General features: G+C 40.9%; 1 protein-coding gene across 6 annotated transcripts in view; it reads right to left on the reverse strand.

Moving 5' to 3' along the window:
- The window catches only part of sptan1 (spectrin alpha, non-erythrocytic 1), a 70,506-nt gene that overhangs the window by 51,917 nt on the left and 6,099 nt on the right, over positions 1-12,490 (reverse strand). For all 6 annotated transcript variants that reach the window (XM_083929878.1, XM_083929877.1, XM_083929876.1 and 3 more), the window contains exons 2-5: positions 3,786-4,025; positions 2,434-2,559; positions 1,824-1,964; positions 988-1,268 (exon numbers count right to left, since the gene is read on the reverse strand). In XM_083929878.1, coding sequence (XP_083786004.1) covers positions 988-1,268; positions 1,824-1,964; positions 2,434-2,559; positions 3,786-4,022 — 785 coding nt within the window. In that variant the 5' untranslated portion in view covers positions 4,023-4,025. The remainder of the gene's footprint in view (positions 1-987; positions 1,269-1,823; positions 1,965-2,433; positions 2,560-3,785; positions 4,026-12,490) is intronic.

Here is a 12,490-nt window from a genome sequence, read left to right on the forward strand (position 1 = left end):
TAAAATAGTGTTTTAAAGACTTACTTACTACTGGCCCTTGTACCAGCTCCTCCCATTGTAAAGTCCATGCAAGTTGATTAGCAAATGCAATCCAAAAGGAAGGAGCTCACTGATGATTTATTCCAGCAAAACACGTAAACGTTGTGGTAAGTGGCAGTTTGGTGAAATATAAGTTAATAATAGATATGAAAGCTTTGGAAAAGTCCATGGCAGCAAATTTCCCCACAGCACCGAAATGTCACACGATAGGGTGGGGGCGTGAGTTGAAGGGGCTCCAGGTAGAGGTAGCATCAGACATAACCATCAGTCTAAGTTTAGGGGCATTATTTTGGTGTGTCTGTGGGTACTGTGAGCCCATGGGCACCAAAGAAGAATGTTTATGATGCCAACAGAGTGACATTTATCTCCGTGGCCTGGAATTATTGAATAATGCAACAAGCTGTGTGACTGCTATGGAGGATTACCCATCCCTCATCAACCGCACCGTACTGGACACTCTTTTTCCATGTCCCCAGAATAAATTAGAAGCGGTGACTGCTTCCTAAATAAATCATCAGTGGGCTCCTTCCTTTTGGATTGGCTTTGGTAATCCACTTGAATGGACTTTATTATGAGAGGAGCTGGTACAGGGGTCGGTAGGTAAAACACTCTTTAATAAACTCTGGGATCAATAACTACATTGTTGCTGCTTCACTTTATGTATAGGGAAACTTGTACTAGGGGGCTTTTCTTCTCCCCCTCGCATTATGATGTGTTAATACACTTTCAAAGAAAATTTCCTGGATTACAAGGGGATTTGTGGTAATTCCGGAGCTGAATTTGTATGTGGCAATCTTCACCCTTGCACCATCGGAAATCCTTGGTTTGGCGTCTTGTGGACATAATGCCCAAAAATAAATATTCAAATATGTTCAAACCTATGTGCTTTTTCAGAGGGAATATTCAAAAATCATTTTTGACAGCAAAGGCTGTCTACATGTTATTCACCTGTTGAAGCGCTGCACTTCAGCAGCCCCGAACAGCTTGCCCTGCCTCTGCTGAGCGAGACCCTTCAGGCGCTGCCAGGCTGCGTTGACCTCATCCTGCTTGCGAACAATGAGCTCGGCTTCAGGATGGGCTTCCTGTATCAGCTTGGCTGCCAGCTGGTTCACCTCATTCACACGTTCCTCATGGGCAGCCAGGTCAGTCTGGAACTCCTCAAACTTCTTCTGCAGAAGCTCCACATGCTCCAGGTCCTGGCCCAGCTCCTCAGAGGTGGCCATGGCCTCCTACATGTTGAAGTGGACCAACAACATTGAGACAAATATTACATTTAAGTCAAACCTCAATGCTTCAGAGCTATAGATGTGGTTATTAATCATTTGCATCAACGTGTGAATAAGGTCAGCTATAATCATACGTAAAAACGGTCATTTAAGCTCAACTGGACTGTCTGTCTCACAATCCGGTCAACTTTAAGATTCTTTGTGCATTTACAGCTGCAGCTTGTTACTCTTGCATTTTAATTTTGGTTGCTTAGTTTTCTTTACTAATCAATGGTGAATCAAAAGTTTTAAAACTGGTTTTCATTTCCTCATTCAAATAAATTGGTACCATTAGTCTCAGGCAATCTTTTTAGTTTTCAACTCCGATTACAGTTTCCTTTAAATGGGGACCTTTTTGCTGTGTTAACTTTTCAGAAACAATCCAGAAACATCCTTTATTCTGCCAAATGACTAGAAGAAAAGTGAGACTCAAAACTAAGAATGCCCTGAACACAGATATATATGAAAGATTTGTTCACACAAGCAGTAATATTTTTCAAAGTCCAATGAGAATCTGACCTTGTCACTGATCCAGTCCAGGGCATCTTCACACTCACGCAGGTACTGGACCAGTTTCTGGGCCTGCAGGAGACGCATGCCCTTCTCCTTTGTCTTCTGCAACAGAAGGTCCCATAGGCGATGCAGCTCCTCAAGACGAGTCTAGTGCACAAGAGGGAAGGGAAAGGATTTTTTTTAAATTTAGTACGAAGAGAAAGGTCGAAGGAAATATGAAAATAAGTAAAAGGCTAGAGGGCACACATCTCCACTCAAACATAAGACGTGCCATCATTGTCCTTTTTTCTCTATAATAATTAAGTCCATCTGCATCTAAAAACTGAGACGACCCACATGCAATAAAATATCCATTTCCTAACAACTGAATGACAAGAAGGGATAGCTTTCTGCAAATTGTCAGATCTGGAAGAATTGTCACAGCACTCAAGAGTCACTCATCCTCCACAGCAGCTCAACACCTACTCGTATATACTCTCCCATATTGACACTTGTAACTATGGGTCTTTGTTGTGTCCGGTAAGGCGTGTAGGACTGAATCAGATGGAGCGGTTTAACATTGGACCGAATATCCAGGAAATATGCATACATTAAAAGGGATGGTTGTGTGACTTACACGAATGGTCTCAGAGGAGAAATGGCCCTCACTGATCATGAGGTTTCCAGTCTCGTCCAGTTTGATAATGGCCCCAGCGTTGGCTTGAACTTCAGCTTCAAAGGCCTGATGTTTCTGCAGCTTACCCTGTGTACAAGAAAAGACATAAGATACATAAAAAATATACACACACCACTGCACGCCCTCAGAACTTTATGAAATGTCATGAAGTTGCAACCAATGTGCAGAGCTGTCACGCGCTCTCTCTCCATTTCGAGGATGAGCAACTGGATAAGTAACAAGATATTTTTAGGCTTATCCCGATTCCCAGTTTGTACTTCGAATTCCTTTTCTTGCCTCCTGTCCTCGTGTCTTAAGTCCCAAGCACAAGAGTCCCAGAGGAGTTGAGATAGAAGGCATTTAACAAAATGAGACATTCTTGCCGCTTAGCCGTCAGTTTAAAGTAACCTCAATTAATTAGATATGTTGTTATACCACAGTATTTTATGATCTCTGCTTGATGAGCATAACAGTATTCATTTAAACTTACAGTTCTGGTTGACGATGTGAGAGAGCAGCTGTCGGCTTCGGGTCTCCTGATCACATTTGCTTAATTTTCTATTTAGACATCAGACTGAGAATTTCTGCATCTATTATTAAAGTATTTATTAGTAATACAGTGAAAATTAGTAGAAATGTGAATATTTGGTTTGCATGTTGAGTGACGGTGTGTGCCCCTAAATTTTCTGGTTGCGCCACCTAAAATTTTCAGTTGGGGGCCACAGTGCTCCTAGTGAAAAAAGTTAGTTTGGAGCCCTGTTGACGGCAAATGATTACATTCATGCTGGCCCATTGAACTATTAAATTGAAAAATCCCCAATAATATAGTTTTCGTGAAAATTCCCAGAAATATCATGATATCACTTTTGGGCTATATCTCAACAAAATAAACAACAGCGCAAGTGCAGCATTTTCTTCTCAGGCAGAGTGACAAACAAGGACGAAAGCCACAACAACATGGTGAAGTAGAGTAGACACTTTTATCCAGTGGTGAAGAAGAACACAGAACAGAAAATTATCTTTTCACGGATCCTGTATTGAATTCACACAGACACACACACACACACACACACACACACACACACACACACACACACACACACACACACACACACACACACACACACACACACACACACACACACACACACACACACACACACACACACACACACACACACACACACACACACACACACACACACACACACACACACACACACACACACACACACACACACACACACACACACACACACACACACACACACACACACACACACACACACACACACACACACACACACCCCTACCTGCAGGTTGGAGGGGTCCTTGTAGTTCTCATCAGAGGCTATCTGCAGCTTCTCCTGGATCCACTTCTCCAACTCATCGGCATCACGGCGGAAGAACTGAAAGCGGTAAGAGTCCTCCAGCTTCGTCCGGCGCATAATGGACAGCTCCTTGAAACGGCGGTAGCGGTCCAGCACCTGCTGTCGGCGTTCCTGGATGTCTTCGGCTGTTTCCAGCACTTTGACCCCTGCAGTGTCCATTTTCTGAAAAGACACCATTACAGGACTCGTAAGGCAGTTGTAAACATGTATCACAGCAATAAATTGTAAAAACATGTTAACATTTGACTTACTCAGGCCACCCAAATATTGACATTATATGGATACTGATAAAGGGAAAATTCAAACAAGTCTGTACAGTGAGGTAGCTCCCTCAGGTGTCCATTTGAATAATCTTCTGCACAATTTTATATTTATAACAAATTATGGATATTTTTTCGAAGTTGCACTCAATCCTCACTTTTTCCACTCATTTATAAAGCTGGTGTATGCACATAAGAGGGCGCGCACATTTCCGCAACCATAGGACGCCAGCACTTCCTGCGTCCACTGTGTAGCACTAGAGAGCGCCTACTAAACATTAGGGGTGGAACGGTTTATTTTAAAAAAACGTCCCGTTAGTGACACTTGTCACGGTTCGGTACACGTGTTTAGCGTTCGGTTTATGAGGTGTAACTCAGTGTAAGTCTTTATGACCACTGTCCTTTCTCGTATCCGTCTAAGCGCGTCAAGTCTCGCATGGACCAAGTCTCCCTGCGCTACCTGTAGGTGCACGGCCACAACGCTACTCACGCTCCCGCTACACTCTTCTTCGTGGATTTCTGAATCCTCTTGGCAACAGCTCACTAAGCCCCGCTCTGATGTTGTTCTCAATTGTTTCAGTCTGGTTACATCTGTGGTTAAATCACCACATCAATGTCTCTTTCTACTCCGAAAAAAAGAAAAGTTGACACAGAAAACTGTCAGTTCACCACAGAATGGACTGAAAAGTTTTTTTCTGTCACTGTGAAGCCTGTGTTTACTCTGCAGCCATATCTGAGTGTAAAGAGGATAAGTTGAGAAGGCATTTTCAGAAAAATCATGCTACTCCACATTTACATTAACGTTAATTTTTCTCAGTTCCCAGTTTTTGATGAATAAACTAATGTTTCATATGTACTTGTAGGCCTGGCAAAGTAACTAGTTACTGAAGTAATCAGATAAATGTAGTGGAGTAAAAAGTACAATATTTCCACTTATTTGTAGTGGAGTAGCAGTATAAAGTAGCATGTAAATAAAATACTAAAGTAAAAGTAAAAGAGCCTCAAACTTGTACTTAAGTCCAATAATTGAATGAAAACCTCTGGTTAACAGGTTTGTTCATTTAACAAGGATTGTTTTTTGACAAGCTTGTTGCACTTTGAGGCCTATGACTAATATTTACATTGATAAAATAAAGAAAATATACTGTATGCACTCCTATGTCACTGTATTGTTTTACAATATCCATTAATGCGATGCTCATATTTTTCCGGCCCCTCATTTTGGATCATTTTCGTCAACCGGCCCCAATTCCAAATTAATTGAATAGCCCTGATGTAGCCTATTTCAGTAAGTTCAGTGATTGCTGGTTGTGCGTATTTTAGTGAAAGAAAACCTATTTTCCTCATTTTTTCTAAGATTTGATAAAGTAAAAGTGTTTATATTCTTACCTAGATGGAAAACAATTGTTTACCTTTTTGCCAAATAAATATATAAACGCGTAAATGCAGCAATGTCTCTCCTACGGTTTTAAAATCTCACTTCACTACAGTAATCCCTAAACAAGCTGCCTCGTTATTTCAGTTTTTGCATGATTGCATGACATGTCCTTAAGAATGTCTTATTTAAAAAAAAGTATCTAATAATTAGGCTATAGATCTGATACATGGTATTTTTAGAATCTAAAAGAAATAGAAAAAACAACCTTTGCATTGTTGTGTATCAAGAGAAAATGTTAAAGGCTTACTTCATATTGCCAGTAGGTGGCGCTGTGACAATGATTTAATATTGAGATGTTGGTGTGGTCCGGCCAGTATGGTGGCCCTTCAACAAATCCTAAAAGTCGATGACATAAACCTCTACCGGAGAAGGTAGGCCCATCTAATCAGAGGACAGACCCTGTTTTCATTCATCTCTTTTTCATTTTGTCCACAGCCTGACCTTTTGACGCTGCATTTTTGCTGCAGTCTTTAGTAATGTCCACGCTGTGCCCTCCAAACAACATGTTTTCTTTTTTTTCCCCCATCTCTCCAACAAAAATATATCAACTTCACATTGATTGTCTTTTTTTTGTGTTCGTCATGAATGATTATTCATTTGGGGCATTTCATTGACTATTTATAGGTATCTATGGGCGTAACATGAAGCTGCCAAAGCTGTGCCACATTTAGAGTTGATGGTGATTTATAAAGGGAAACCAGAGTAAGACGTGAGTGCACACTGTTTTATAAATCTCAGTATACATAAGGCCCCTGGTGTGCTTCATGTTGCTGTTTGTATGTTTCTATTGTTTTGTATCCTGGTTCTGACTTGTGCTGTTGCCTTATTGGCCAGGTCACCCTTGTGAAAGAGATCCTCGATCTCAAGGGGCTTTTTGTCTGGTTGAATAAGGGTTAAATAAAATAAAATAAAGAAATAAGTCCACCTATGACTTGCAGTCTCTCTCAAATCAATGTACAACTCAACTTTAACAGAAGCTTGGCTTTGAACTATGAGGCAGGATATAAAGAACATGATAAGAGTATAAAGGAAAAAAGTTCCCATGCTGTCTTAAGCAGAGCAACCAAGGGGCCACCAGCTGAAATAGTAAAATGCCAAACGAGGGTGGGGGCTGAAATTCCACATGCATACAAACAGTGCCTAGGCTTCACTACACAATGCAATTGCTGCGGTCAGCTTCTCTATCCACTGTGCTTCTGGCCCCATGGTCAGTGCCTCAAACTGTGGGTAAGGTCTAGCTAGCGACCATGTTGAAAAATGCCAAACATGATCTTGAACAGGCATTCACACCAGCTCAATTTCTAGAAATAGGGCAACCAATAGGGGTCTATCTCACCGAAACGCCTCTAATTTGCATGTGAGTCGCTTGTGCGGCTGTTTGTTTACCCTGTTACCCGCCAATACTTTTACAGCCCCTGGAATAAGGGGGAGTGGGGTTTTTTCATGTTACTTGTAGATAAGTTGACGTAAATCATACGGGCCACCTTAAATCAAACTGCAACTATTCTGTAGAAACATCTGACGATGGAAACCCATTCAGAGTGATACATCACCTCCGGAGTCTCGTAAATCCCTCTGCGGCCTTGTTTTGTAATGAAAACAAGACGAGTGAGAGGACTTTTGAGAGGGCGTGGCCTGAAACTTTCCCAGCGACCACATTTTACCCTGATGGAAACACACCTGACAGAGCTGTGCAGCATAGTAAAAAAAGTTGAGATGCAAACCATTTAGAAATTAAAAATAAAAACACCCATCAGTAAAACTAATTAAGGTCTGCCTGTTAGTAGTTTTACCAGATTGTTTCCCTGAGAAATAGGGCTTTATGACTTTTCTCATTGCGTTTGGGAATGGGATAAAGTGAGAGTTGTGGAAGGAGATTAAACAAGCTCAACATTTAACACATGACCCAAAGCTTTCCATTCCAGGTCTCAACCCTGATACACATCATACACCCTACATCTGAGTGAAATTAGGACGTCTCGTTCAGATAATTCATAATTTCAGCCTCATAATCAGCTGTTCTCCGTCCATCGCAGAACTTTTAACACACGACAGGAATCAAATAGAAACCGGGCTTCCGACAAAAGCTCAGCTCCAAATGACGCAGTATCACTCGCTGTCGTTAGCACTTTCCAAAAGGAAAGGTTTCTGGTGGGTTTCTGAATCCTCTTGGCAACAGCTCACCAAGCTGTGCTTTGTTGTTCTCAATCGTTTCAGCATGGTTAAATCACCACATCAATGTCTCTTTTTACTCTGAAAAAGAAAGGTTGACACAGAAAACCATCAGTTCACCAGAGAGTGGACAGAGAAGTTTTTGTTTCTGTCACTGTGAAGCCTGTGTTTACTCTGCAGCCATATCTGTGTGTAAAGGGTATAAGTTGAGATGGCATTTTAAGAAAAATCATGCTAACTTAAACAACCCTTTCCCACTGAACTGTAAAAAACACTCTGCATTTATGTTCATTTTTGTAATTCCAGTTTTTGGTAGCTTAAGTAATCAGATAAATGTAGTGGAGTAAAAAGTAGAATATTTCCACTGATTTGTAGTGGAGTAGAAGAATAAAGGATCATGTAAATAAAACACTCAAGTAAAAGACAAGAGCCTTTAGTCTAGAAATTGAGTGTAAACCTCTGGTTAACAGGTTTGTTAATTTAACAAAGATTGCTCTTTGAGAAGCTTGTAGCTTTGAGTTGGCCTATCAGTACTTGTTTTGATCAGCTGTTATGCTGTTGCACTTTGAGGCCTATGACTACTATTTACATCGATAAAATAAAGACAATATATGCACTCCTGTGTCGCTGTAGTGTTTTACAATATCCACTAATATGACGCTTATATTTTCCGGCCCCTCATTTTGGATTATATTCATCAACTGGCCTCAATTACAAATTAATTGAATAGCTTTGATCTGATATATATTAATACCTATCAATTTTCTCTTAAAATGCATGAGATGGATTCTTTTAGGGGGAGAATATTGCATATTTTCATGCTGCTGCTATTAATGTTTCAAATGTCGCAGATGAAAGAATGCCCATTTTATTTTCATATTAAGTAGCCCGTGTTATATTTTGATATTTTCTATTCAGAATATGTTTGATATGCTACCAAAATCCCTCAATAATTTGCATCCCTAAGCACAATAATAATTGTATCTTTTTTTTAACAAGCGTTGGAAGTCAAAACTAATTAGTCGGAATTAAATGAGAAGTAAAATTCAATTAACTGAGCAGCCCTACTTAAAAATACAAAACCAATTCTTTGTTTGTGTGCCAGACTCCACTCATCGACATACAGACACAAAGAAGAAGGTAAAAAGATATTGATCTGTCTGACCAAATCAAGGTCAACCAAGCCCCAAGCACAATGGTTGTTATGATGTCCAAGTGCAGGGTAAGGGTGGGGCTGTGTGTGGAGTCTGTCAGTCCTGAATGTAGATGAATGTGGGTTTTTGTTGAAGTTGCAGATAGTGAGACAGTAAGCGATGGGTAGATATGAGACAGTCTCCTGGTCCATGTCTACACTCAATGGGAGGATTAGTGCAGTCAGCAGTACAACTGCAGTAGGCTTTTTAACCAGAGCCATAGGACAGAGATGCTTTTGTCCCCAGAGGCGCCAGGAGATTTCCAGACAGGCAAGAATCCCAGTGAGCCCACACACACACTCAAACACACAACCGTATACAGCAGTATAACTGAATATACTGAAAGCCAATTAGTGGCCCACTGCCCGGAAAAGTGACAGCCCAGAATGTTAGCCAGCACCCCTTCCCCTCATCTCCTAACTTGCCCCAGTTCAGAGAGCTTAAATCATCTCCGACCACATTTCCACCTGGCAGTAACATCCGTCCTGAATGATCGGATCAAAAGTTGCCAGCTTAAAGTGCAGGTGAAAACACTCAGGAAATTGGAAACCCTATTCAGAGGGGGGTTTAAGGTCCACATTCTAATAACAGTGAGAACTGACGCCATCTGTGTGAGCCGAAGTACGCCCTCATTCACAGGCCTTGACTTAGGGCCTGTCCACACAGAGACGTGTTTTCCTGCAACTGCACAACTAAGGATCTAGTATCGTTTTTGGCGGACCATACACGCCGGCGTTATCAGAGCCTGAAAACAGGATCTTTTGAAACCAGGCCCAAGAGTGGGAATATTTTAAACGCCGCCCCCCCTGTACCTTTATTCAGCTCTCTGGAGTCTTTCCGTAGTTGCCTTCGAAAGGTAGCAACGGGTGGATAGTAATCTTCATTTTTAGGTTCATAAAACGTACCCAAATTCACAAATGTCGGATATATTACAAAAGATATTCCTGTTGTTTCTTTGTGATGACTGCCGCTGCTATTTGGGAGCCGGAGAGGTTGAAACTAGGGTTGCAGGGGGGCAGAAAATTTTCGGTAAATTTCTGGAAACTGGAGAATTTTGGAAATATTCCCAAGTTTTATGTGGTCCATGGGCTCAAATATGTGGCTGCAATAGTCTTCTGCTCTAGGCTCAAAAATATGGCCTCAATAGTCCAGGGTTCTAGAAATCATCTGTGCGTCATGCGATGGAGGAGTGCACAGTGCTTGTAGGGGTGTGGCCTCAATACCTCTGCAGTAAGCAGTGCGCTATGTGCATGTGATTGAGGAACAGCATAGATCAAGTGTACTTGTGTACTATGAAATCTGTTTGTTTCAATCAAATTATGCTAAAACATATTTTTTTCCCCCATCTAAATTTAAAATCCCTGTTAAGGGCCAACCTGCTGGGAAACTGCTGTAATAGACTTTAGACATCATAATAAAACTGTATCCGAGGCCTCTGTTAATCCAAGTGGGCAGATAAATGATTACAAAAGAAAGGTGTAAAAATGCCAGACAGGTAAGAATTGCTTAAAGGTATGAACACATTATTGCATCACCAATTATAATCCAGAAGTACAATAATTCATTCTGAAAGCACTTAAATTACTTGCCCACCGCCCCACCAGGCATAATTCATTTTCACATATTGGCACCCACACTTTTCAAATTAAAAAAAATATTTGACCAACAGAGATCAGTGTGTCCCTTCTTAAGAGGACTAAATACCTTAATGATTCAGCCTAAACTGAATCTGAAAAAAATTGACAAAATGAGCATCAGAGCAGGGCTGATACAGCTCTCTGACATCACTATACATGGCTGCAACTGCTGATAGCACTCCTGTCCATCTTGAATCAGTAGATAACAGCTTTCTCTCTCTTCGCCTCTGCTCCTCTCGGGGGGGCCCACACACACACACACACACACGCACACGCACACGCGCACTGATATCAGCAGTACCGCTTCCTTCTATTCCACTGATGAATGTAGTCATAAAAACTAAGGCTGGGCGTGAGTGCTTTCAGGGAGGAGTAACTCGAAAATATGGATGTCATTGAGCTACAAGTTTGTTTTAGTAAGCCAGGTTTTGGTCCAAATGACAAATTAGACAAAAAAACTGAGCTGACTTGTGTCAAAGCAGCACCTGCTGATACCTCCCACCTCTGTTAATCACATTTTTCAGGAAGGAGACAATGTTTTGTTTTTAAGTTGTGGTCGTGAAAAATCAACCCTTAAAGGAGAACTGTGACTGTTTTGACTGAGAATAAGCATTAGGTGTTGGTTAGGCTGTAATTGATGTGCATCATTATTCCTGCAGGAAGATGCGTTGGGTTCTAAAAATAGAATTGGATAAACGAGTACTCGATTGGCCCTCGAGGAATTGAAGCAATCCCTCGATCTTGGAATTCCAGAGGTTAAATCTAACTTTTTTCACCACCGTCCCCGAATCGTCCTGAAAGACATTTTGAACTGTCACGAATTGTCCCGAATTTTCCACAATTTTTTTGCATTTTGGGTTGTTACTTACTGATAATATAATAAACACACAATGCATTCTGTTGATAAAATAATATGTTTATTTCCAGACTAGATTTGTTTAGCCTTTACATCTTTTATATTGTTTTTAATTGTTCTATTGTTTGTTTGTTTAATGTACCTAAAGGAGTTACAAAATTTCATTGTATGAAATTAAATGACATTAAAGGCTATTGTATACTATTCAATTAAAAATGACAACCAACAATCGCAGTCACAGAACTGTAGTCTACGTGACCTTCTGCAACTACTCCTCCATTTAGTGACTGAATTCTGTGTTGAATTCGTCATGAGGACATTGTACCAGCAAGTTAAAGTATCAGGTGTTTTATAAACCAAAATAATGATAATACACACAGATTTAGAGCTGGCTATCTCTGAAGCTAACAGACTGCCATTAAAAACAATTGGTCATAGCCCTGCTAACGTAAACTTTGACAGTCTACCTGTTGTGTTGATGGTGGATAACTTGGGGATAATTTGCTTTTACCACCATAAACAGAAAAGTCGAGTATGATAGCCAACAATCTTGGTTTTGTGAGTATACAGTTATGTGTTATTACCTTGTTTCAACAGTATAACTGTGTTCCGTTAAGCAGATTAGCATTGTCTGCTAGCTACCTACCAGTTACTACTAGAGTCAAGACAATAAGATGAAACTTATGGAATATCCATAAGTAATATCAGGGGCTGCGTTAACAATGTGTGGGAGGTTAAAGTATTAATCGGTATCAGTAGTTATTTAAATTCACAATCCCCACAGTTTCCTAGCTTTCTAGCTTAAACTGGCATCGTTAGCCACTAAAAGCTTTCTGCTCCAAGACTTGCATGCATCGGTACTCGTTGCCAAGAATGGCCATGATGATTCTGTAGTTAACGTTACTGGCCTAAGGCTCTGTGGGTCGTACTGGGTGGCTAGGGGGTGGCTGAGCTATGTGCTGGGGCTGGGTGCACTCAGACTGCCCCTCTTTTGGCTTCAGCCAGCGCAACATGGTCTCTGGTCCTGCACCACAGCACAGTGACAGCAGAGAGGAATACAGTATGGTGACA

This window comes from Echiichthys vipera (assembly GCF_963691815.1).
Source record: "Echiichthys vipera genome assembly, chromosome: 16".
Taxonomy (NCBI): domain Eukaryota; kingdom Metazoa; phylum Chordata; class Actinopteri; order Perciformes; family Trachinidae; genus Echiichthys; species Echiichthys vipera.